The sequence below is a fragment of the Coregonus lavaretus genome (assembly GCF_964263955.1).
Source record: "Coregonus lavaretus genome assembly, chromosome: 27".
NCBI classification, from domain to species: domain Eukaryota; kingdom Metazoa; phylum Chordata; class Actinopteri; order Salmoniformes; family Salmonidae; genus Coregonus; species Coregonus lavaretus.
The window spans coordinates 43552685-43577990 of NC_140014.1; the positions used below are offsets into that span (position 1 = coordinate 43552685).

A 25306-nucleotide genomic window follows, 5' to 3' on the forward strand; every position below is an offset into this window, starting at 1 on the left:
GACTAGCAGACTAGCCCACACCTACCCACCTGGCAGAGTAGCCCACACCTACCCACCTGGCAGACTAGCCCACACCTACCCACCTGGCAGACTAGCCGACTAGCCCACACCTACCCACCTGGCAGACTAGCAGACTAGCCCACACCTACCCACCTAGCAGACTAGCCCACACCTACCCACCTGGCAGACTAGCCTACACCTACCCACCTGGCAGACTAGCAGACTAGCCCACACCTACCCACCTGGCAGACTAGCAGACTAGCCCACACCTACCCACCTGGCAGACTAGCAGACTAGCCCACACCTACCCACCTGGCAGACTAGCAGACTAGCCCACACCTACCCACCTGGCAGACTAGCAGACTAGCCCACACCTACCTACCTGGCAGACTAGCCCACACCTACCCACCTGGCAGACTAGCAGACTAGCCCACACCTACCCACCTAGCAGACTAGCCCACACCTACCCACCTGGCAGACTAGCAGACTAGCCCACACCTACCCACCTGGCAGAGTAGCCCACACCTACCCACCTAGCAGACTAGCCCACACCTACCCACCTGGCAGAGTAGCCCACACCTACCCACCTAGCAGACTAGCCCACACCTACCCACCTGGCAGAGTAGCCCACACCTACCTACCTGGCAGACTAGCAGACTAGCCCACACCTACCCACCTGGCAGACTAGCAGACTAGCCCACACCTACCCACCTGGCAGACTAGCAGACTAGCCCACACCTACCCACCTGGCAGACTAGCCCACACCTACCTACCTGGCAGACTAGCCCACACCTACCCACCTGGCAGACTAGCCCACACCTACCCACCTGGCAGACTAGCAGACTAGCCCACACCTACCCACCTGGCAGACTAGCAGACTAGCCCACACCTACCCACCTGGCAGACTAGCAGACTAGCCCACACCTACCCACCTGGCAGAGTAGCCCACACCCAGCGGTTTTCTCTTGTTGTTCCTCCTGGGATCTGGAACTTGCTGGTCCCCAGACTCCGGGCTTTCAAAACTAGGCTGCTGGAGCTTCCTATTCCTCCTCCTCCTCTCTCCATCCATGCTCTTCCGTCCATCCTCCCCCTCTACCCCGCCCCGCCCCCTGAAGGGTGTGTCCACCAGGCCCTGGCAGCAGTTGGCCAGCTGGGAGTAGCAACTCCCAGTGTCAGGTGAGGGCGTGGCGTCCGAGTGGAGGCCGAGCAGGTGGAAGAAGAGGGCGATGGATACCTGTGCGTCCCGGGCTGCGTAGGTCATCTGAAGTTCAGGGGAGATAGTGGGGGGGGGGAATTAATGAGAAGATCTCTGCATGTCTGTAAAAAGGTAAGGCACAGAATCGCTAATATTGATCACATAATGAGGAGTTATTTGGGATGTAAGGTGATTTGTAGATCAGTTAATCTGTACAGTCCAACTGCAAAAGGTGATGTTCAACATGCAGAGTAACAACGTGTCTGTAACACAGCATATCCCATCCTGTACTAAACGAACACCAGCAGGTAAAGTGGTGTACCTGTTCTATGGTCAGCTGGTCAGCCTCCCAGTCACTACAGCGCAGCTCCGAGGATTTCTCCAGCGAGACGTTGAGCAAGTCGTCCGCCAGAGACTTCAGACTCAGACCGTTATTCAACACTACCTTCCTGCACGGAAACACATACAGACTGGTAAAAACACACAGACAGCGCCAAGCACGACTACAAACACCATCAAGTTTGCTGACGACACGGAGGGTAACTCAAAAAGTTTGACAGCTGTACCATTGAGAGCATCTTGAATGGCTGCGTCACTGCTTGGTACGGCAATAGCGCCGTCCGTCCTCGATCGCATGGCACTACAGAGGACGGTGCGGACAGCCCAGTACGTCTCGGAGTTCAGTCTACTTTCCACCAGACACTGGGAGATGAATTCACCTTTCAGCAGGACAATAACCCAAAACTCAAGGCCAAATCTACACTGGAGTTGCTTACCAAGAAGACAGTGAATGTACCGGAGTGGCCAAGTTAGTTTTGACTTAAATCTGCTTGAGAATCTATGGCAAAACTTGAAAATGGTTGTCTAGCATTGATCAACAACCAACTTGATTGAGCTTGAAGAAATTTGAAAACAATAACGGGCAAATATTTTACAGTCCAGGTGTGTAAAGCTCTTAGAGACTTAGTTACCCAGAAAGACTCACAGCTGTAATCGCTGCCAAAGGTGACTAACATGTATTGACTCAGGGGTGTGAATACTTACGTAAATGAGATTTCTGTATTTCATTTAATACATTTGCAAAAATTTTGCCTCCCGAGTGGCGCAGCAGTCTAAGGCACTGCATTGTAGTGCTTGAGGCGTCACTACAGACCCGGGTTCGTTCCCGGGCTGTGTCGAAGCCGACCGCGACCGGGAGATCCATGAGGCGGCGCACAATTGGCCCAGCGTCGTCCGGGTTAGGGGAGGGTTTGGCCCAGCGTCGTCCGGGTTAGGGGAGGGTTTGGCCCAGCGTCGTCCGGGTTAGGGGAGGGTTTGGCCGGCCGGGATGTCCTTGTCCCATCGTGCTCTAGCGACTTGTGGCGGGCCGGGAGCAGTGCACGCCGACTTCGGTCGCCAGTTGTACGGCGTTTCCTCCGACACAGGTTTGGCTGGCTTCCGGGTTAAGCATGCAAGAAGCAGTGCAGCTCGGCAGGGTAGAGTTTCAGAGGACGCATGGCTCTCGACCTTCACACAGTCTCCTCAGAACTGTTGGTGTTGAGATGTGTCTGTTCCTTGAACTCTGTGAAGCATTTATTTGGGCTGCAATTTCTGAGGCTGGTAACTAATGAACATCCTCTGCAGCAGAGGTAACTCTGGGTCTTCCATTCCTGTGGCGGTCCTCATGAGAGCCAGTTTCATCATGGCGCTTGATGGTTTTTGCGACTGCACCTGAAGTTTCAAAGTTCATGAAATTTTCCAGATTACTTTAAGACAGTCAATGATGGACTGTCGTTTCTCTTTGCTTATTTGATCTGTTCTTGCCATAATATGGACTTGGTCTTTTACCAAATAGGAATATCTTCTGTATATCCCCCCTACCTTGTCACAACACAACTGATTGGCTCAAACACATTAAGGAAATAAATTCCAAAAAATTAACTTAAGGCACACCTGTTAATTGAAATGCATTCCAGGTGACTACCTCATGAAGCTGGTTGAGGGAATGCCAAGAGCGTGCAAAGCTGTCATCAAGGCAAAGGGTGGCTACTTTGAAGAATCTAAAATACATTTTGATTTGTTTAACACTTTTTTGGGTTACTACATGATTCCATATGTGTTATTTCATAGTTTTGATGTCTTCACTATTATTCTACAATGTAGAAAAAAGTAAAAAAAGAAAAACCCTTGAATGAGTAGGTGTGTCCAAATTTGACTGGTAGTGTAAGTATTCAGATCCTTTCCTATGAGACTTGAAATTGAGCTCAGGTGCCTCCTGTTTCCATTGATCACCCTTGAGATGTTTCTACAACTTGGAGTCCACCTGTGGTAAATTCAATTGATTGGACATGATTTGGAAAGGCATACACCTTTCTATTTAAGGTCCCACAGTTGACAGTGCATGTCAGAGCAAAAACCAAGCCATGAGGTCGAAGGAATTGTCCGTAGAGCACCGAGACAGGATCGTGTCGAGACACAGGATATGGGGAAGGGTACCAAAACATTTCTGCAGCATTGAAGGTCCAAGAGCACAGTGGCCTCCATCATTCTTAAATGGAAGAAGTTTGGAACCACCAAGACTCTTCCTAGAGCTGGCTGCCCGGCCAAACTGAGCAATCAGGGGAGAAGGGCCTTGGTCAGGGAGGTGACCAAGAACCTGATGGTCACTCTGACAGAGCTCCAGAGTTCCTCTGTGGAGATGGGAGAACATTCCAGAAGGACAACCATCTCTGCAGCACTCCACCAATCAGGCCTTTATGGTAGAGTGGCCAGACGGAAGCCACTCCTCAGTAAAAGGCACATGAAGGCCCGCGCACCTAAAGACTCTCTGACCATGAGAAACAAGATTCTCTGGTCTGATGAAACCAAGATTGAACTCTTTGGCCTGAATGCCAAGCGTCACATCTGGAGGAAACCTGGCACCATCCCTACGGTGAAGCATGGTGGTGGAAGCATCATGCTGTGGGGATGTTTTTCAGTGGCAGGGACTGGGAGACTAGTCAGGATCGAGGCAAAGATGAACGGAGCAAAGTACAGAGAGATCCTTGATGAAAACCTGCTCCAGAGCACTCAGGACCTCAGACTGGGGCGAAGGTTCACCTTCCAACAGGACAACGACCCTAAGCACACAGCCAAGACAACGCAGGAGTGGCTTCGGGACAAGTCTCTGAATGTCCTTGAGTGGCCCAGCCAGAGCCCGGACTTGAACCCCAATCGAACATCTCTAGAGACCTGAAAATAGCTGTGCAGCAACGCTCCCCATCCAACCTGACAGAGCTTGAGAGGATCTGCAGAGAGGAATGGGAAAAACATACCCAAGAAAACTCGAGGCTGTAATCGCTGCCAAGGTGCTTCAACAAAGTACTGAGTAAAGGGTCTGAATACTTATGTAAATGTATTATTTCAGTTTGCAAAAAATGTCTAAAAACCTGTTTTTGCTTTGTCATTATGGGGTACTGTGTGTAGATTGAGGGAAAAAAATCTATTAATCAATTTTAGAATAAGGCTGTAACGTAACAAAATGTGGGAAAAGTCAAGGGGTCTGAATACTTTCTGAATGCACTGTATGCTGCTGCTACTCTGTTTATCATATATCCTGATGCCTAGTCCCCTTACCCCTATACATATCTACCTCCATCACTCCAGTATCCCTGCACATTGTTAATATGGTACTGGAACTGACCCTGTATATAGTCCCCTTACCCCTATACATATCTACCTCCATCACTCCAGTATCCCTGCACATTGTTAATATGGTACTGGAACTGACCCTGTATATAGTCCCCTTACCCCTATACATATCTACCTCCATCACTCCAGTATCCCTGCACATTGTTAATATGGTACTGGAACTGACCCTGTATATAGTCACCTTACCCCTATACATATCTACCTCCATCACTCCAGTATCCCTGCACATTGTAAATATGGTATTGAACCGACCCTGGAACACAGTACGGTATTGAACCGACCCTGGAACACAGTACGGTATTGAACCGACCCTGGAACACAGTACGGTATTGAACCGACCCTGGAACACAGTACGGTATTGAACCGACCCTGGAACACAGTACGGTATTGAACCGACCCTGGAACACAGTACGGTATTGAACCGACCCTGGAACACAGTACGGTATTGAACCGACCCTGGAACACAGTACGGTATTGAACCGACCCTGGAACACAGTACGGTATTGAACCGACCCTGGAACACAGTATGGTATTGAACCGACCCTGGAACACAGTACGGTATTGAACCGACCCTGGAACACAGTATGGTATTGAACCGACCCTGGAACACAGTACGGTATTGAACCGACCCTGGAACACAGTACGGTATTGAACCGACCCTGGAACTGACCCATTACTTTTAGTATTACATGGATATGGATTACTGCATTGTTGGGTTTAGAGCTTGCAAGAAAGGCATTTCACTGTACTTGTGCACGTGACATTAAAACTTGAAGACACTTCTCTCAGAGAAAAGTGAAGAAGCCACTGACAAAAGAGTCTGACAGTTTTACGCGAGAGGAAATTGAAAAACTATAAGGCTGAGCATTACGTACTGTATGTGCCAGTAAAATTCTGAGAGGAAATTATTAAAAACAGACAAAAAACAACTAGTGTGGTACCTTTGTCGTAGTGCGAGGTGTCTCAGGTCCACGGTACACCCCAGCGCCAGGCCATAGTCTCGGGTCAGACGCTTCCCGTCCTCGTAGCAGCCCACACCCACCTTCAGAATGTGAGGGTCGCTGAGGACCTATAGATTTTTTAAATACATAATTAATAACACAAAAACACACAATATACCATCAAAAGCCACTTACAATAGTGAGTAGTGATGGGGGGGGGGGGGCACAAGAACATTAGTGAGGTCGGGCACCGATGTTGGGCGATTAGGCCTGGCTCGCAGTCGGGGTTCCAATTCATCCCAAAGGTGTTCGATGGGGTTGAGGTCAAGGCTCTGCGCAGGCCAGTCAAGTTCTTCCAAACTGATCTCGACAAACCGTTTCTGTATGGACCTCGCTTTGCCCACGGGGGCATTGTCATGCTGAAACAGGAAAGGGCCTTCCCCAAACAGTTGCCACAAAGTTGGAAGCACAGAATCGTCTAGAATGTCATTGTATGCTGTAGCGTTAAGATTTACCTTCACTGGAACTAAGGGGCCTAGCCCGAATCATGAAAAACAGCCCGAAACCATTCCTCCTCCACCAAACTTTATAGTTGGCACTACGCAGTCGGGAAGGTAGCGTTCTCCTGGCATCCGCCAAACCCAGATTCATCACTCCAGAGAATGCGTTTCGACTGCTCCAGAGTCCAATGGCGGTGAGCTTTACACCACTCCAGCCGACGCTTGGCATTGCGCAGGGTGATCTTCTGCTTGTAACCCATTTCATGAAGCTCCTGACGAACAGTTCTTGTGCGGATGTTGCTTCCAGAGGAAGTTTGGAACTCGGTAGTGAGTGTTGTAACCGAGGACAGACGATTTTTAAGCGCTACAGCATTCGCCGTTCCCGTTCTGTGAGCTTGTCTGGCCGACCACTTCGCGGCTGAGCCATTGTTGCTCCTAGACGTTTCCACTTCACAATAACAGCACTTACAGTTGACCGGGGCAGCTCTAGCAGGGCAGAAATTTGACGAACTGACTTGTTGGAAAGGTGACATCCTATGACGGCACCACGTTGAATGTCACTGAGCTCTTCAGTACGAGCCATTCTACTGCAAAACGGTGGTCTATGGAGATTGCATGGCTGTGTGCTCGATTCTATGCACCTGTCAGCAACGGGTGTGGCTGAAATAGCCGAATCCACTCATTTGAAGGGGTGTCCACATACTTTAGGCCATGTGTATATCGGGCTATTATAATATGACATAGCGTTTTTATAATATCGCTATATAATTTTTGCGCTAGTTGGCTGTAGCTGCACCAAAACGTCAGTGTTTTTCCTTCATAGACTTGTTCTCCATCCTTTTAAAAAACAGGGAGCCAATTTGTTTAAAGGCACTTTTATTTCCATGACTGATCAAAACCTGCGTTCTCATGACTCCCTCGTCCCTCTGCAGCAGACGTATGGTGAGCAATATGTTTGGACCGTGGAACCACAATAAAAATCACACTATTGAATCACAATACATCTAAAATCGCGAGAATCGCAACATCGTGTTCGGCACCTAAGTACGGTGATATTATCATATGGTGAGGTCCCTCAGTATGGTGATAATATCGTATGGTGAGGTCCCTGGCAATTCCCAGCCCTAATAGTGAGTGCATTCATTTTCATATTGGTGGCCCAGGCGGGAACCGAACCCACTACACTGGCGTTTAAAACACCACGCTGAGCCACAGAGGATCACATACAGCCTACCTCTTTCAGGCTGAGTGGCAGGTCCTGCTGGCCACCACGGAACGGCTGCAGTCTCACCAACACACACAGGCCAGAGTAGGATGCCATCTGGAGCAAAGAGATGGCTGAAGTCTGACCCTTCACTGACACCTGGGGACGGAGGGAGAGAGGGAAGGGGAGAGGAGGGAAGGGGAGAGGAGGGAAGGGGAGAGGAGGGAAGGGAAGAGGAGGGGAGAGAAGGGGAGAGGAGGGAAGAGGAGAGGAGGGAAGGGGAGAGGAGGGAAGGGGAGAGGAGGGAAGGGGAGGGAAGGGGAGATGGAAGGGGAGAGGAGGGGAGAGAAGGGGAGAGGAGGGAAGGGGAGAGGAGGGAAGGGGAGAGGAGGGAAGGGGAGAGGAGGGAAGGGGAGAGGAGGGAAGGGGAGAGGAGGGGAGAGAAGGGGAGAGGAGGGAAGAGGAGAGGAGGGAAGGGGAGAGGAGGGAAGGGAAGGGGAGAGGAGGGAAGGGGAGAGGAGGGGAGAGAAGGGGAGAGGAGGAAAGAGGAGAGGAGGGAAGGGGAGAGGAGGGAAGGGGAGAGGAGGGAAGGGGAGAGGAGGGAAGGGGAGAGGAGGGAAGGGGAGAGGAGGGAAGGGGAGAGGAGGAAGGGGAGAGGAGGGAAGGGAAGGGGAGAGGAGGGAAGGGAAGAGGAGAGGAGGGAAGAGGAGAGGAGGGAAGAGGAGAGGAGGGAAGAGGAGAGGAGGGAAGAGGAGAGGAGGGAAGAGGAGAGGAGGGAAGGGGAGAGGAGGGAAGGGGAGAGGAGGGAAGGGGAGAGGAGAGGAGGGAAGAGGAGAGGAGGGAAGGGGAGAGGAGGGAAGGGGAGAGGAGAGGAGGGAAGAGGAGAGGAGGGAAGAGGAGGGAAGAGGAGAGGAGGGATGGAAAGAAGGGGGAGGGAGAGTGAGACGACGTCAGAGATCAGATAAAATAGAGTACCAATGGTATGATATGTTTAAAAACATGCAAAACAAACTTACACCCAGGCCCTTGGTTTGACTCTTCACCCATTCGCAGTCCAGCCCGAGGACGGGGTAGACTGACAGATCCTTCTGCAGCATGGGCCACAGCTGTTCCCACTCGTTCTCAGAGCTTACCATCACCGGTTGCACCGCCAGGACCTGGTCAACAGGGGGTAGCAGAGCAGGCGCGGGGAGGACCAGACTCTGACCCGGGGGTAGCTGGGTCTGGGTGGGCTTGGGCTTAGACTGGGTCTGGGACTCCACTGGCTTCTTACACTCCAGAACCACAGGCTCTGGTTCCACAGGTAAGGGACAAGAGCTGACCCCTACCTGACCCTGAGCAGGAAGCTGTTGCTTCTTTGTCCTTGGGACTCTCAGTCGCCATAGCAACAGGCCACCCAAGGTGGCCCCCAACAGGGTAACCACGGCAGCAGTTAGGGCACTTTGTCTAGTAGCCATCTTGGGGTTCAGAGGTGCAGAGCTGACTTGGTTAGGGCTGTTTGGTTGAGAAGTGTGTAAATGAGCGCAGGTAGGTAGACCTATAACCAAGTTGCACACCGATTTGAAGATCGATCATAGAGACTTTGGGGATATAGTGTCAGCGTTGGGGCACATCCTTCGTTTGTTGATGCCTTTATCCGTGTGAAGAGAAGAGGCTATTGGCTAGTAGGCTCTGCTCCTGGGCTTAGGGCAGACACCTTATCCCCTATGAGATAATCAGCAATAAGTTACATTACATGTCAATCTGAACCTACACAAACTGTCTACAATACATTGTCCATAGGATGCATTAATTATGGCAAAGCAGTAGACTCATATCTTCACTTGTCTTGTCAAACAATACCACATGTTATAATATATGTTCGCTGCACGTTTGAGTATCACATGCTCTGCTGTGACAACTAAGACAGCATTGCGCAATTCACTGCCATTGTTTACAAGTGCAGTTAACTACCCGTTGCTAACGAGGTTGTTTGACGTGTCTGCTTAGCAGCTACTGATAAGCATTACTAATAGATATCAGGATGTTTCCGCTAGAAAGATGGTCAGTGTGCTGACAATGAGATGAGGGTCAGTCAATATAGCTAACTAGGTTGTTAGCAAACAAACACCGGGCTAGCGAGCCAACAGCTGATGCAGATACACGTCGAGGCCGAGGAGCTAACTAGCAAGAACCAGCCTAGCCACTTAGCTAACCTACTAGGTACTTCATTGAACGCGTAAGCGAGACCGAAAGTAATGCGCACAATCTAAATGTAAATAGCAATTAGTTTGTTGTTGATGTTGCGGGGGTTGTCACTAGCTAGCATGAGCTTGTTATCATAGCGTGACCATTCCTCAGTTAAGTTTAGCCTAACTTGGTAGCCAACGTTCGCTTGTCTAGCCAGCTAGCTGCCTACGTCAGTAACAATCAACTTGAGTGTCCTTTGGAGTGACATTTGTAATTTGTTCCCCACCACTTTCTGCGTGCTACGCTTATTTCAAGCCTTTACCTACCTTGGCTCTTCACGTCCACACCATTACGCTGTCTGGTAGCATACACATGTCCACTAGTTGGTTTCTAGGTGTTGACGTTCTGCTTCCGGCTCTATTTATTACGACGCACAGGGGACGTTGTCATAATAGCGCCCCCACGCAGTGTCAGGGGAGGTGAGAATTAATACGTCAATTAATTAACCAATTAATTATGATTTATTATCCAATCAAACACAATTACTTACGTTGGGTCAAAAAAAAATATGACTGCCCTGCAATTTCCGATTGATTTAGTTACAGTATTTGTGATGTGTTGCATGCACATATTTAATTAATAATTCTGTCTTCTGGGAAAAAAGCTCCTTCTGATAAGAATATATGTTCAATCTCATGGCCTCTTTATTCCAATGTTGCAGTGTAGATGTTGAAGTTTTACCTGGTAAAGTTTCTGTCTCAATATATGGAAATCACTAGCGGAGTCAGATATAAGATGGTGTTGCAGTGGTTTGTTACTCCAATCTTCTTGTGTACGTAATGTCTCCGCCATCATTTCCTATGACTGAAAACAGCTTCTGGACATCAGAACAATGACCACTAACCCTGATTTGGATGAACATTTCTACAGTTCTGGAAGTTCTGCTTACTCTGGACCAGGCCCTAATCCCCGGGCCTCAAATGGGAAGCGGTGGTATCCTGACGAGACTCCGTCGGTGAGCAAATAGACAGCCAATGCCCTCTGTTCTATTGGCGAACGTGCAGTCACTGGAGAACAAACTGGATGAGCTTCGTTCGAGACTATCCCATCAACAGGACCTGAAAAACTGTAATATTCGATGTATCTCAGAGTTATGGCTGAACGAGGACATGGATAGTAAACATTTCACTGGTTTTTCTCATTGTCAAGACCGGAATGCAGTCTCAGGTAAGACGAAGGGAGGAAGGGTGTAAACAACAGCTGGTGAGCGATCTCTAATGTTATGGAAGACTCAAGTTTTTGCTCACCTGAGTTAGAGTACCTCATGATGAGCTGCAGACGATACTATCTACCAAGTTTTCATCTATATTTTTCGTAGCTGTGCAGGATCCCCATCCAACCTGACAGAGCTTGAGAGGATCTGCAGAGAAGAATGGAAGAAACTCCCCAAATACAGGTGTGCCAAGCTTGTAGCGTCATACCTAAGAAGACTCAAGGCTGTAATCGCTGCCAAAGGTGCTTCAACAAATAATGAGTAAAGGGTCTGAATACTTTCCGAATGCACTGTATATGTACATACCTCCCTCAATTACCACGTACCCCTGCACAACGATTCAGTACTGGTACTCCCTGTTTATATGTCCATGTTATTTTCTACTTCCTGTATATAGCCATGTTATTTTCTACTCCCTGTATATAGCCATGTTATTTTCTACTCCCTGTATATAACCATGTCCCCAGATCCTCAAAAAGTTATACAGCTGTGTTAGATTAATTTGTATTTTAAGAATAATGACTAAAGGATTTCACCCCAAATACAGTATAAATGTGTGAACTGTGTTAGAATTATAATGTATTGTCAACCTACTAACAGAGGGGGGCGGGACTAAACATTCCAGGGTGAAGGGGACTGAGAAAATGGGTTACAGGGGGCCTCCTAGAGGTGGGCGGAGCAGGGTGCCTTGGTGTGGAAGGAGTATAAAACAGTATGTATGTGTTTTGGGCGGCAGAGCTCTCCATGAATAAAGATACAGATAATCCTTGTGGGTTGTGGACCTTGAATCATTTATGATTAAAACCAGAGCCTTACAACCTCTGGTAATGATTCAAGCTTAGGTTGAATTAGAGATAGAAATTCTCTTAACAAGCTGCATCATCGAGAGCATCCTGACCGGTTGCATCACCGCCTGGTATGGCAACTGCTTGGCATCCGACCGTAAGGCGCTACAGAGGGTAGTGCGTACGGCCCAGTACATCACTGGGACCAAGCTTCCTGCCATCCAGTTACCTCTGATGCAGAGGATAAGTTCATTAGAAGGAGAGTGATGGAGTGCTGCATCAGATTACCTGGCCTCCACAATCCCCCGACCTCAACCCAATTGAGATGGTTTAGGATAAGTCGGACAGCAGAGTGAAGGAAAAGCAGCCAACAAGCGCTCAGCATATGTGGGAACTCCTTCAAGACTGTTGGAAAAGCATTCCAGGTGAAGCTGGGGTGAAGTGCACGGCGAGGACGGTTCGAATCAGGCTCCTAGGGGCAGGGCTGAAGTTGTGCAAAGCTAGAAAAAAGCCCTTTATCAATGAGAAGCAAAGAAGAGCAGGCTGAGGTTTGCAAAAGACCATAATATAAGGATTGGACCATAGAGGACTGGAGTAAGGTCATCTTCTCTGATGAGAAGTGTTCTCCCTGTTTTTTTTTTTTTAAGGGGTAGATCAGCTTTAATATTGCAGATAGATTCTAACTTCCATCAATGTAATTGTCTGCATCACTTCCAATCCCCCATGTTTTTTAAAATATATATATGTATATATAAAGTGAGGGAAAAAAGTATTTGATCCCCTGCTGATTTTGTACGTTTGCCCACTGACAAAGAAATTATCAGTCTATAATTTGAACGGTAGATTTATTTGAATCAAATCAAATCAAATTGTATTGGTCACATGCGCCGAATACAACAGCTGCAGACATTACAGTGAAATGCTTACTTACAGCCCTTAACCAACAGTGCATTTATTTTGAACAAAAAAAGTAAAAATAAAACAACAAAAAAAGTGTTGAGAAAAAAAAGAGCAGAAATAAAATAAAGTGACAGTAGGGAGGCTATATATACAGGGGGGTACCGTTGCAGAGTCAATGTGCGGGGGCACCGGCTAGCTGAGGTTGTTGAGGTAATATGTACATGTGGGTAGAGTTAAAGTGACTATGCATAAATACTTAACAGAGTAGCAGCAGCGTAAAAAGGATGGGGTGGGGGGGCAGTGCAAATAGTCCGGGTAGCCATGATTAGCTGTTCAGGAGTCTTATGGCTTGGGGGTAGAAGCTGTTGAGAAGTCTTTTAGACCTAGACTTGGCACTCCGGTACCGCTTGCCGTGCGGTAGCAGAGAGAACAGTCTATGACTAGGGTGGCTGGAGTCTTTGACAATTTTGAGGGCCTTCCTCTGACACCGCCTGGTATAGAGGTCCTGGATGGCAGGAAGCTTTGCCCCAGTGATGTACTGGGCCGTACGCACTACCCTCTGTAGTGCCTTGCGGTCGGAGGCCAAGCAGTTGCCATACCAGGCGGTGATGCAACCAGTCAGGATGCTCTCGATGGTGCAGCTGTATAATTTTTTGAGGATCTGAGGACCCATGCCAAATCTTTTTAGTCTCCTGAGGGGGAATAGGCTTTGTCGTGCCCTCTTCACGACTGTCTTGGTGTGTTTGGACCATGATAGTTCGTTGGTGATGTGGACACCAACGAACTTGAAGCTCTCAACCTGTTCCACTACAGCCCCGTCGATGAGAATGGGGGCGTGCTCAGTCCTCTTTTTGTTCCTGTAGTCCACAATCATCTCCTTTGTCTTGGTCACGTTGAGGGAGAGGTTGTTGTCCTGGCACCACACGGCCAGATCTCTGACCTCCTCCCTATAGGCTGTCTCATCGTTGTCGGTGATCAGGCCTACCACTGTTGTGTCGTCGGCAAACTTAATGATGGTGTTGGAGTCGTGCCTGGCCATGCAGTCATGGGTGAACAGAGAGTACAGGAGGGGACTGAGCACGCACCCCTGAGGGGCCCCCGTGTTGAGGATCAGTGTGACAGATGTGTTGTTACCTACCCTTACCACCTGGGGGCGGCCCGTCAGGAAGTCCAGGATCCAGTTGCAGAGGGAGGTGTTTAGTCCCAGGATCCTTAGCTTAGTGATGAGCTTAGAGGGCACTATGGTGTTGAATGCTGAGCTGTAGTCAATGAATAGCATTCTCACGTAGGTGTTCCTCTTGTCCAGGTGGGAAAGGGCAGTGTGGAGTGCAATAGAGATTGCATCATCTGTGGATCTGTTGGGGCGGTATGCAAATTGGAGTGGGTGTAGGGTTTCTGGGATAATGCTGTTGATGTGAGCCATGACCAGCCTTTCAAAGCACTTCATGGCTACAGACGTCAGTTCTTTCCAGAAAATCAAAAACGTTATAAATTGATTTGCATTTTAATGAGGGAAATAAGTATTTGACCCCTCTGCAAAACATGACTTAGTACTTGGTGGCAAAACCTTTGTTGGCAATCACAGAGGTCAGACGCTTCTTGTAGTTGGCCACCAGGTTTGCACACATCTCAGGAGGGATTTTGTCCCACTCCTCTTTGCAGATCTTCTCCAAGTCATTAAGGTTTCGAGGCTGACGTTTGGCAACTCGAACCTTCAGCTCCCTCCACAGATTTTCTATGGGATTAAGGTCTGGAGATTGGCTAGGCCACTCCAAGACCTTAATGTGCTTCTTCTTGAGCCACTCCATTGTTGCCTTGGCCGTGTGTTTTGGGTCATTGTCATGCTGGAATAGCCATCCACGACCCATTTTCAATGCCCTGGCTGAGGGAAAGAGGTTCTCACCCAAGATTTGATGGTACATGGCCCCGTCCATCGTCCCTTTGATGCGGTGATGTTGTCCTGTCCCCTTAGCAGAAAAACACCCCCAAAGCATAATGTTTCCACCTCCATGTTTGACGGTGGGGATGGTGTTCTTGGGGTCATAGGCAGCATTCTACCTCCTCCAAACATGGCGAGTTGAGTTGATGCCAAAGAGCTCGATTTTGGTCTCATCTGACCACAACATTTTCACCCAGTTCTCCTCTGAATCATTCAGATGTTCATTGGCAAACTTCAGACGGCCCTGTATATGTGCTTTCTTGTGCAGGGGGACCTTGCGGGCGCTGCAGGATTTCAGTCCTTCACGGCGTAGTGTGTTACCAATTGTTTTCTTGGTGACTATGGTCCCAGCTGCCTTGAGATCATTGACAAGATCCTCCCGTGTAGTTCTGGGCTGATCATTGCAACTCCACGAGGTGAGATCTTGCATGGAGCCCCAGGCCGAGGGAGATTGACAGTTCTTTCGTGTTTCTTCCATTTGCGAATAATCGCACCAGCTGTTGTCACCTTTTCACCAAGCTATTTGGCGATGGTCTTGTAGCCCATTCCAGCCTTGTGTTGGTCTACAATCTTGTCCCTGACATCCTTGGAGAGCTCTTTGGTCTTGGCCATGGTGGAGAGTTTGGAATCTGATTGATTGATTGCTTCTGTGGACAGGTGTCTTTTATACAGATAACAAACTGAGATTAGGAGCACTCCCTTTAAGAGTGTGCTCCTAATCTCAGCTCGTTACCTGTATAAAAGACACCTGGGAGCCAGAAATCTTTCTGATTGAGAGGGGGTCAAATACTTATTTCCCTCATTAAAATGCAAATCAATTTATAACATTTTTGACATGCGTTTTTCATCTACACCTACTCATTCCAGGGTTTTTCTTTATTTTTACTATTTTCTACATTGTAGAATAATAGTGAAGACATCAAAACTATGAAATAACACATATGGAATCATGTAGTAACCAAAAAATTGTTAAACAAATCAAAATGTATTTTAGATTAGATTTTAGATAGGTAGTCATCTGGAATCCATTTCAATTAACAGGTGTGCTTTGTTAAAAGTTAATTAGTGGAATTTATTTCCTTCTTAATGCGTTTGAGCCAATCAGTTGTGTTGTGACAAGGTAGGGGGGAGGGGGGGTATACAGAATATAGCCCTATTTGGTAAAAGACCAAGTCCATATTATGGCAAGAACAGCTCAAATAAGCGAAGGGAAACGGACCCGTAAGTAAACATTTCACTGTTAAAGGCGCTACATGGTCAATCCTTCATCTGCATTGGCCGTGCAGCACCTAGATGAGGTACGGAGCTCAATTTGGCCTCTGCATGCACCCAGAGTTACGTCACACCCTCCATTCAGAGACTCCGGACACATTTTCGGATCAAGCATAAAAATCGTCTTTCAGTCTACACCTGTTGTTTAAAAAAAGCATGTGACAAGTAACATTTGATTTGATTTGAAAGAACGGCCTCATGGATACATAAAGAATACAGCCAGAAGCTTGTTGTTTCCACCACCATCAATTTATTCAATCTTTTTAGCTTAAATTGTTCTGGAAAGAATTGAAATAAAGTAATGAAATAATTACAAAATGGAAAATAAAAACATGATCAGATAACAGATCATATTCACAGGCTTGATAAAAAATAAAAAAAAGTCTAGCAGATGAGAGTGCTAGACATTCTATTCCCTGCACAGAGTCCTGGTCACAAGTAGTGTACTTAGGGAACACTCTTCCATTTGGGACGCAACCAGAACATTCTCTCTGTCTCTTTCTACTGCAAACAGCTGGATTCACTGTCAGAACCACAGTTAGATTTTAAAAAGTTCAGGAAAACCTTATCCTTCCGCCACAGGTAAGGCTGGAGGAGGATTCCTGGATTTCCTGTTTATTACCTCTAAAATTTCAAGGAGTTTTCCAACCAGGATTTCTGGAAAACCGGGGAATTTTGCAACCCTGGCCACATACATCCGTTACTATAGCTAGATCCATGACTGACCCATCCATACATTACCCACAGCCATCATTCATCACCGTGGCCAAATACATTACCCACAGCCACGGACTGTGGACCATCATTCATCACTGTGGCCAAATGATCAACTGCTACAGTGCTTGTGCAAATAAAATGGGAGATCTGTCAAAATCAATCAATAATTTTCATTGAAAAATATAATTTAAGGAGAAAAAGTAGGAGATAACTGTCCAAAGTGTTCAAATACAAAAGAAAGAACAAACGTTACCAGAAAAATAAAATGACAATGAATATGTAAGACAGAGGAAGTCAAATGTAGTTAAGTACTGATGAGTACTATTGAGTCCTGATGAGTACTATCGAGTACTAGACTAGTACTATCACAGTAAGGAGACTTGAGAGAGCAGAGATGTAGAAAGCAGAGAGGCAACCTGGGCTGTATTAATTAGTGCCACACCGTACCAAAACGTTTTGCACCGGAAACCGTTTACTCCAAACGGAAAAAGCTTTTGCAATCGGAAATGAGTTCCTATTGGACCAATTCAGGTATGTCCCTCCCCCCTTTTCATTCCGGTTGGTTCCTAGTGAATACACCCTTGGCCCTTACTAACACCACCACCGCTGCTGCCCGCTGGCACCACATTGATTGTTGCTGCAATGATGATTTACTATTTACAGTGAGATGCACATCCAAGCCAGTCAACGGCGATAAGACAGAATTCTTTAAAAAGAAGAAGCAAAACAGCTGTGCCTTTCAAACAAACACATTCTCTCTTTACATTGTCATAGAAATCAGACTGCTGCCGTGAGTTGTGTTGCTGTGTATACTGTTATATTCTTAATAGATATCGATTTTATGTATAATATATGTTCTCGTATACACATCCACTCATTCTCATCGTAGCTAGCTAGGCTCTGTGCCTTTTGGCAAACATTACTTACAACTCTTCCGTTAGATTTCCAAAGCTATTTAAAATATACCTTAATGCATAAAAATAAAGATTTTGGCATTCTCTCACTTCTGATTTTGAAGTTTTAGATGAGAACCTCTGGTCGGGAAGCTCCGTACTCTTTCAGTGCTGCAGTCCTTCTGCCTGCCAGGTGGCCGGGTTGGGGATGACTGGGTGGGGCTGGGTGACTGGTTGGGGCTGACTGGGTGGGGCTGGGTGACTGGGTGGGGCTGACTGAGTGGGGCTGGGTGGCTGGTTGGGGCTGGGTGGCCGGGTGGCTGGGTGGGGCTGACTGAGTGGGGCTGGGTGGCTGGTTGGGGCTGGGTGACTGGGTGACTGGGTGGCTGGGTGGCTGGTTGGCTGGGTGGGGCTGACTGGGTGGGGCTGGGTGACTGGGTGGGGCTGACTGAGTGGGGCTGGGTGGCTGGTTGGGGCTGGGTGGCTGGTTGGGGCTGACTGAGTGGGGCTGGGTGGCTGGTTGGGGCTGGGTGGCTGGTTGGGGCTGACTGGGTGGGGCTGACTGGGTGGGGCTGACTGGGTGGGGCTGGGTGGCTGGTTGGGGCTGACTGGGTGACTGGGTGGCTGGTTGGGGCTGACTGGTTGGGGCTGGGTGACTGGGTGGGGCTGGGTGGGGCTGGGTGGCTGGTTGGGGCTGGGTGGCTGGTTGGGGCTGGGTGACTGGGTGACTGGTTGGGGCTGACTGGGTGGGGCTGGGTGGCTGGTTGGGGCTGGGTGACTGGGTGACTGGTTGGGGCTGACTGGTTGGGGCTGGGTGGGGCTGGGTGACTGGTTGGGGCTGACTGGGTGGGGCTGGGTGGCTGGTTGGGGCTGGGTGGCTGGGTGACTGGTTGGGGCTGACTGGGTGGGGCTGGGTTGCTGGTTGGGGCTGACTGGGTGGGGCTGGGTTGCTGGTTGGGGCTGGGTGGCTGGTTGGGGCTGGGTGGTTGGGGCTGGGTGGTTGGGGCTGGGTTGCTGGTTGGGGCTGGGGGGCTGGGTGGGGCTGGGTGGCTGGTTGGGGCTGGGTGGCTGGGTGGGGCTGGGTGGCTGGTTGGGGTTGGGGCTGGGTTTGATGTTGGGTGGGCAGCTTCACCACTACACAGGGTCATCATGTCCATCCAAAGCAACTAAACCCACAATACACATGACATGCCTGGTAAGCAGCTGCACCTCAATACTTCCATCTCTCCATGACCTCTCACCGCTGCCAGCAGCTTCACCCATCCATAGCCACCCTCCTCCCTCCTCCCTCACTCAGGTCCTCCACTAAGCCAGACCAGGCTATATCTGCTCCTATCTCCTGTCTCTCACCAACCTGCACAATCAACAGAACAGCCTCCTCCTCCTCCTCTTCCTCCTCCTCCTCCTCCTCTTCCTCCTCCTCCTCCCAGTCTCTAGAGCTGGATCTCAAAGGTTGTGTGCAGCTCGGAGGAGAAGGGGTTAGTGGGTGACGGCGTGGTGCGTTGACGGGACCGGCTCTCCAGGGCGGCCCACTTGGCCTCGAAGGGGTCGGCCGCAGGCTGGAGCTGTGAGGGCAGGGGAGGGGCCGGGGCGGACTGAGGGGGCAGGAAGGGAGGGGCCCAGCTGTCGGCTCCGCCCCCGTTGAAGGCTACACTCCCATTGGGCGGCTGGAGGGGGACGGGGAGGGGCATAGAGGGCTGCTGGTGGGGGTTCTTGTAAGGGATACCCACGGTGTGCTGAGCAGGATCATACTGGGGGACGGGGTACGGCTGGGGCTGGGGGGCTGAACCAATCAAATTGGCTACCATCTGAGAGGAGGTTATGCCCACCACGGGCACACTTGGGTGGGCATAGGGCAGCCCGTTGGACATGGGGTAGGCAGGCTGGCGAGGGGGCAGGGAGGACATGAAGGCCACAGGGGCAACCGATGGCACAGTCATGGGGGCAGAGAAGGGCTGGGCTGGGGGTTGTGTGGTTGAGAACGCCTGGGCAGCGGGTGAGGGGACAGCGAAAGCCTGGGTTGGGGTGGTGGAGAAGGCTGGGGCTGGGGGGTTGGGGGTGAGGAACGGTTGGAAGGGGGGTGTGGACGCGGGCTGCAGAGCGCAGATAGACTTGGTGACCTCCTCAAGCCAGCGGTCAGCCTCTGACGGCGTGCGCCGGTGGGAGTGGTGCAACGGGGATGCCGTGGTGGTGGGAGGAGCTACAATCACAGGGGTTGTTGTCCAATCACCTCCTGTTAGAGGAAACACCAGAGAATGTTCAATAGAAGTCTGGGAGGTACTAATGATCAATGAATTGTACCTGAAAGCATCTCAAATGTGAATAATTGTACAATAACACTGTGACAACAGCTGATGTAAAAAGAGCATTATCGATAGATTTGATTGATTGATAGACAACAATCATGACGTTGCTAACTTGCTAAGCACTCTTCCCATGTAACGCTTGCTGTGGAATCCGTCAGGTGTCTTAGTGGAATCCAGGCTGGTTAGCGTTTTGGTATCCTGTGTCCCAGTCCATAGAAACAGAACAACCAGCCTTGTCTGTTCTGTTCTGGTGTCCCAGTCCATAGAAACAGAACAACCAGCCTGTCTGTTCTGTTCTGGTGTCCCAGTCCATAGAAACAGAACAACCAGCCTGTCTGTTCTGTTATGGTGTCCCAGTCCATAGAAACAGAGCAACCAGCCTGTCTGTTCTGGTGTCCCAGTCCATAGAAACAGAGCAACCAGCCTGTCTGTTCTGGTGTCCCAGTCCATAGAAACAGAACAACCAGCCTGTCTGTTCTGGTGTCCCAGTCCATAGCAACAGAACAACCAGCCTGTCTGTTCTGGTGTCCCAGTCCATAGAAACAGAACAACCAGCCTGTCTGTTCTGGTGTCCCAGTCCATAGAAACAGAACAACCAGCCTGTCTGTTCTGGTGTCCCAGTCCATAGAAACAGAACAACCAGCCTGTCTGTTCTGGTGTCCCAGTCCATAGAAACAGAACAACCAGCCTGTCTGTTCTGGTGTCCCAGTCCATAGAAACAGAACAACCAGCCTGTCTGTTCTGGTGTCCCAGTCCATAGAAACAGAACAACCAGCCTGTCTGTTCTGGTGTCCCAGTCCATAGAAACAGAACAACCAGCCTATCTGTTCTGTTCTGGTGTCCCAGTCCATAGAAACAGAACAACCAGCCTGTCTGTTCTGGTATCCCAGTCCATAGCAACAGAACAACCAGCCTGTCTGTTCTGTTATGGTGTCCCAGTCCATAGAAACAGAGCAACCAGCCTGTCTGTTCTGGTGTCCCAGTCCATAGAAACAAAACAACCAGCCTGTCTGTTCTGTTCTGGTGTCCCAGTCCATAGAAACAGAGCAACCAGCCTGTCTGTTCTGGTGTCCCAGTCCATAGAAACAGAACAACCAGCCTGTCTGTTCTGGTGTCCCAGTCCATAGAAACAGAGCAACCAGCCTGTCTGTTCTGGTGTCCCAGTCCATAGAAACAGAACAACCAGCCTGTCTGTTCTGGTGTCCCAGTCCATAGCAACAGAACAACCAGCCTGTCTGTTCTGGTGTCCCAGTCCATAGAAACAGAACAACCAGCCTGTCTGTTCTGGTGTCCCAGTCCATAGAAACAGAACAACCAGCCTGTCTGTTCTGGTGTCCCAGTCCATAGAAACAGAACAACCAGCCTGTCTGTTCTGGTGTCCCAGTCCATAGAAACAGAACAACCAGCCTGTCTGTTCTGGTGTCCCAGTCCATAGAAACAGAACAACCAGCCTGTCTGTTCTGGTGTCCCAGTCCATAGAAACAGAACAACCAGCCTGTCTGTTCTGGTGTCCCAGTCCATAGAAACAGAACAACCAGCCTATCTGTTCTGTTCTGGTGTCCCAGTCCATAGAAACAGAACAACCAGCCTGTCTGTTCTGGTATCCCAGTCCATAGCAACAGAACAACCAGCCTGTCTGTTCTGGTGTCCCAGTCCATAGAAACAGAGCAACCAGCCTGTCTGTTCTGGTGTCCCAGTCCATAGAAACAAAACAACCAGCCTGTCTGTTCTGTTCTGGTGTCCCAGTCCATAGAAACAGAGCAACCAGCCTGTCTGTTCTGGTGTCCCAGTCCATAGAAACAGAACAACCAGCCTGTCTGTTCTGGTGTCCCAGTCCATAGAAACAGAGCAACCAGCCTGTCTGTTCTGGTGTCCCAGTCCATAGAAACAGAGCAACCAGCCTGTCTGTTCTGGTGTCCCAGTCCATAGAAACAGAACAACCAGCCTGTCTGTTCTGGTGTCCCAGTCCATAGAAACAGAGCAACCAGCCTGTCTGTTCTGGTGTCCCAGTCCATAGAAACAGAGCAACCAGCCTGTCTGTTCTGGTGTCCCAGTCCATAGCAACAGAACAACCAGCCTGTCTGTTCTGGTGTCCCAGTCCATAGAAACAGAGCAACCAGCCTGTCTGTTCTGGTGTCCCAGTCCATAGAAACAGAACAACCAGCCTGTCTGTTCTGGTGTCCCAGTCCATAGAAACAGAGCAACCAGCCTGTCTGTTCTGGTGTCCCAGTCCATAGAAACAGAGCAACCAGCCTGTCTGTTCTGGTGTCCCAGTCCATAGCAACAGAACAACCAGCCTGTCTGTTCTGGTATCCCAGTCCATAGAAACAGAGCAACCAGCCTGTCTGTTCTGGTGTCCCAGTCCATAGACACAGAACAACCACACTAGTAGCCACAAACACCAAGGGACCTGAGGCTTCTAAATCCATTTCTATGCACCAGTCCTTACCTGGGTGTGCGGAGGAGGAGGCCGAGGTATGTTGCCCTGCTTGGCAGTGGGGGCCTGGGGTCTTGGCCCAGGGGTTAGTGTCTCGAGCAGGCAGTGGAGGGGGCAGTACTGGAGAGTTAGCAGCAGCAGCGGCGGGGAAGGCAGGACCGGTACCGTTCACTACGGCAGAGTGAACAGCAAACAGGACAGCAGAGAGAGAGAGAGAGAGAGAGTGTATCTAGCATTAGTAGTTTAGACAATACATTTTCATAATTATTCAGACCCTTTACTCAGTACTTTGTTGAAGCACTTTTGGCAGCGATTACAACCTCGAGTCTTCTTGGGTGTGACACTACAAGCTTAGCACACCTGTATTTGGGGAGTTTCTCCCATTCTTCTCTACAGATCCTCTCAAGTTCTGCTAGATTAAGATGGAGAGCGTCGCTGGACAGCTATTTTCCGGTCTCTCCAGAGATGTTCGATCGGGTTCAAGTCCGGGCTCTGGCTGGGCCACTCAAGGACATTGAGACTTGTCCCAAAGCCACTCCTGCGTTGTCTTGGCTGTGTGCTTAGGGTTGTTGTCCTGTTGGAAGGTGAACCTTCGCCCCAGTTTGAGGTCCTGAGCACTCTTGGGCAGGTTTTCATACAGGATCTCTATGTACTTTGCTCCGTTCATCTTTTCCTCGATCCTGACTACAGTCGTGGTCAAAAGTTGAGAATGACACAAATATAAATTTTCACAAAGTCTGCTGCCTCCGTTTTTATGATGGCAATTTGCATATACTCCAGAATGTTATGAAGAGTGATCAGATTAATTGCAATTAATTGCAAAGTCCCTCTTTGCCATGAAAATGAACTTAATCCCCCAAAAACATTTCAACTGCATTTCAGCCCTGCCACAAAAGGACCAGCTGACATCATGTCAGTGATTCTCTCGTTAACACAGATGAGAGTGTTGACGAGGACAAGGCTGGAGATCACTCTGTCATGCTGATTGAGTTAGAATAACAGACTGGAAGCTTTAAAAGGAGGGTGGTGCTTGAAATAATTGTTCTTCCAGTTAACCATGGTTACCTGCAAGGAAACACGTGCCTTCATCATTGCTTTGCACAAAAAGGGCTTCACAGGCAAGGATATTGCTGCTAGTAAGATTGCACCTAAATCAACCATTTATCGGATCATCAAGAACTTCAAGGAGAGAGGTTCAATTGTTGTCAAGAAGGCTTCAGGGCGCCCAAGAAAGTCCAGCAAGCGCCAGGACCGTCCCCTAAAGTTGATTCAGCAGCAGGATCGGTGCACCAACAGTGCAGAGCTTGCTCAGGAATGGCAGCAGGCAGGTGTGAGTGCATCTGAACGCACAGTGAGGCGAAGACTTTTGGAGGATGGCCTGGTGTCAAGAAGGGCAGCGAGGAAGCCACTTCTCTCCAGGAAAAACATCAGGGACAGACTGATATTCTGCAAAAGGTACAGGGATTGGACTGCTGAGGACTGGGGTAAAGTCATTTTCTCTGATGAATCCCCTTTCCAATTGTTTGGGGCATCCGGAAAAAACCTTGTCCGGAGAAGACAAGGTGAGCGCTACCATCAGCCCTGTGTCATGCCAACAGTAAAGCATCCTGAGACCATTCATGTGTGGGGTTGCTTCTCAGCCAAGGGAGTGGGCTCACTCACAATTTTGCCTAAGAACACAGCCATGAATAAAAAATGGTACCAACACATCCTCCGAGAGCAACTTCTCCCAACCATCCAAGAACAGTTTGGTGACAAACAATGCCTTTTCCAGCATGATGGAGCACCTTGCCATAAGGCAAAAGTGATAATTAAGTGGCTTGGGGAACAAAACATCAACATTTTGGGTCCATGGCCAGGAAACTCCCCAGACCTTAATCCCATTGAGAACTTGTGGTCAATCCTCAAGAGGCGGGTGGACAAACAAAAACCCACAAATTCTGACAAACTCCAAGCATTGATTATGCAAGAATGGGCTGCCATCAGTCAGGATGTGGCCCAGAAGTTAATTGACAGCATGCCAAGGCAGATTGCAGAGGTCTTGAAAAAGAAGGGTCAACACTGCAAATATTGACTCTTTGCATAAACTTAATGTAATTGTCAATAAAAGCCTTTGACACTTATGGAATGCTTGTAACTATACTTCAGTATACCATAGTAACATCTGACAAAAATATCTCATAACAATGAAGCAGCAAACTTTGTGAAGACCAATACTTGTGTCATTCTCAAAAACTTTTGACCACGACTCTAGTCTCCCAGTCGCTGAAAAACATCCCCACAGCATGACGCTGCCACCACCATGCTTCACCGTAGGGATGGTGCCAGGTTTCCACCAGACGTGACGCTTGGCATTCAGGACTAAGAGTTCAATTTTGGTTAAATCAGACCAGAGAATCTTGTTTCTCATGGTCCGAGAGTCCTTTAGGTGCCTTTTGGCAAACTCCAAGCTGGCTGTCATGTGCCTTTTACTGAGGAGTGGCTTCCGTCTGGCCACTCTACCATAAAGGCCTGATTGGTGGAGTGCTGCAAAGATGGTTGTCCTTCTGGAAGGTTCTCCCATCTCCACAGAGGAACTCTGGAGCTCTGTCAGAGTGACCATCGGGTTCTTGGTCACCTCCCTGACCAAGGCCCTTCTCCCCCAATTGATCAGTTTGGCCGGGCGGCCAGCTCTAGGAAGAGTCTTGGTGGTTCCAAACTTCTTCCATTTAAGAATGATGGAGGCCACTGTGTTCTTGGGGACCTTCAATGCTGCAGAAAATGTTTGGTACCCTTCCCCAGAGATCTGTGCCTCGACACAATCCTGTCTCGGAGCTCTACGGACAATTCCTTCGACCTCATGCCTTGGTTTTTGCTCTGACATGCACTGTCAACTTTGGGACCTTATATATAAAGGTGTGTGCCTTTCCAAATCGTGTCCAATCAATTGAATTTACCACAGGTGGACTCCAATCAAGTTGTAGAAACATCTCCAGGATGATTAATGGAAACAGGATGCACCTGAGCTCAATTTGGAGTCTCATAGCAAAGGGTCTGAATACTTATGTTTTATTTTTAATACATTTGCAAACATTTCTAAAACCCTGTTTTCGCTTTGTCATTATGG

At 49.0% G+C, this 25306-nt stretch overlaps 2 protein-coding genes across 4 annotated transcripts in view; both read right to left on the minus strand.

Annotated features, from left to right (window-relative positions):
- The window catches only part of LOC311102785 (exonuclease 3'-5' domain-containing protein 2-like), a 28051-nt gene extending 17983 nt beyond the window's left edge, over positions 1–10068 (minus strand). The window contains exons 1-6 of the mRNA XM_084144199.1: positions 10005–10068; positions 8526–9213; positions 7540–7668; positions 5806–5933; positions 1518–1644; positions 933–1261 (exon numbers count right to left, since the gene is read on the minus strand). Coding sequence (XP_084000325.1) covers positions 933–1261; positions 1518–1644; positions 5806–5933; positions 7540–7668; positions 8526–8966 — 1154 coding nt within the window. The 5' untranslated portion in view covers positions 8967–9213; positions 10005–10068. The remainder of the gene's footprint in view (positions 1–932; positions 1262–1517; positions 1645–5805; positions 5934–7539; positions 7669–8525; positions 9214–10004) is intronic.
- Positions 10069–18879: 8811 nt separating this feature from the next.
- numb (NUMB endocytic adaptor protein) overlaps positions 18880–25306 on the minus strand; it is a 93760-nt gene continuing 87333 nt past the window's right edge. For all 3 annotated transcript variants that reach the window (XM_084143617.1, XM_084143619.1, XM_084143618.1), the window contains 2 exons: positions 22213–22371; positions 18880–19690 (listed from right to left, as the gene is read on the minus strand). In XM_084143617.1, coding sequence (XP_083999743.1) covers positions 18891–19690; positions 22213–22371 — 959 coding nt within the window. In that variant the 3' untranslated portion in view covers positions 18880–18890. The remainder of the gene's footprint in view (positions 19691–22212; positions 22372–25306) is intronic.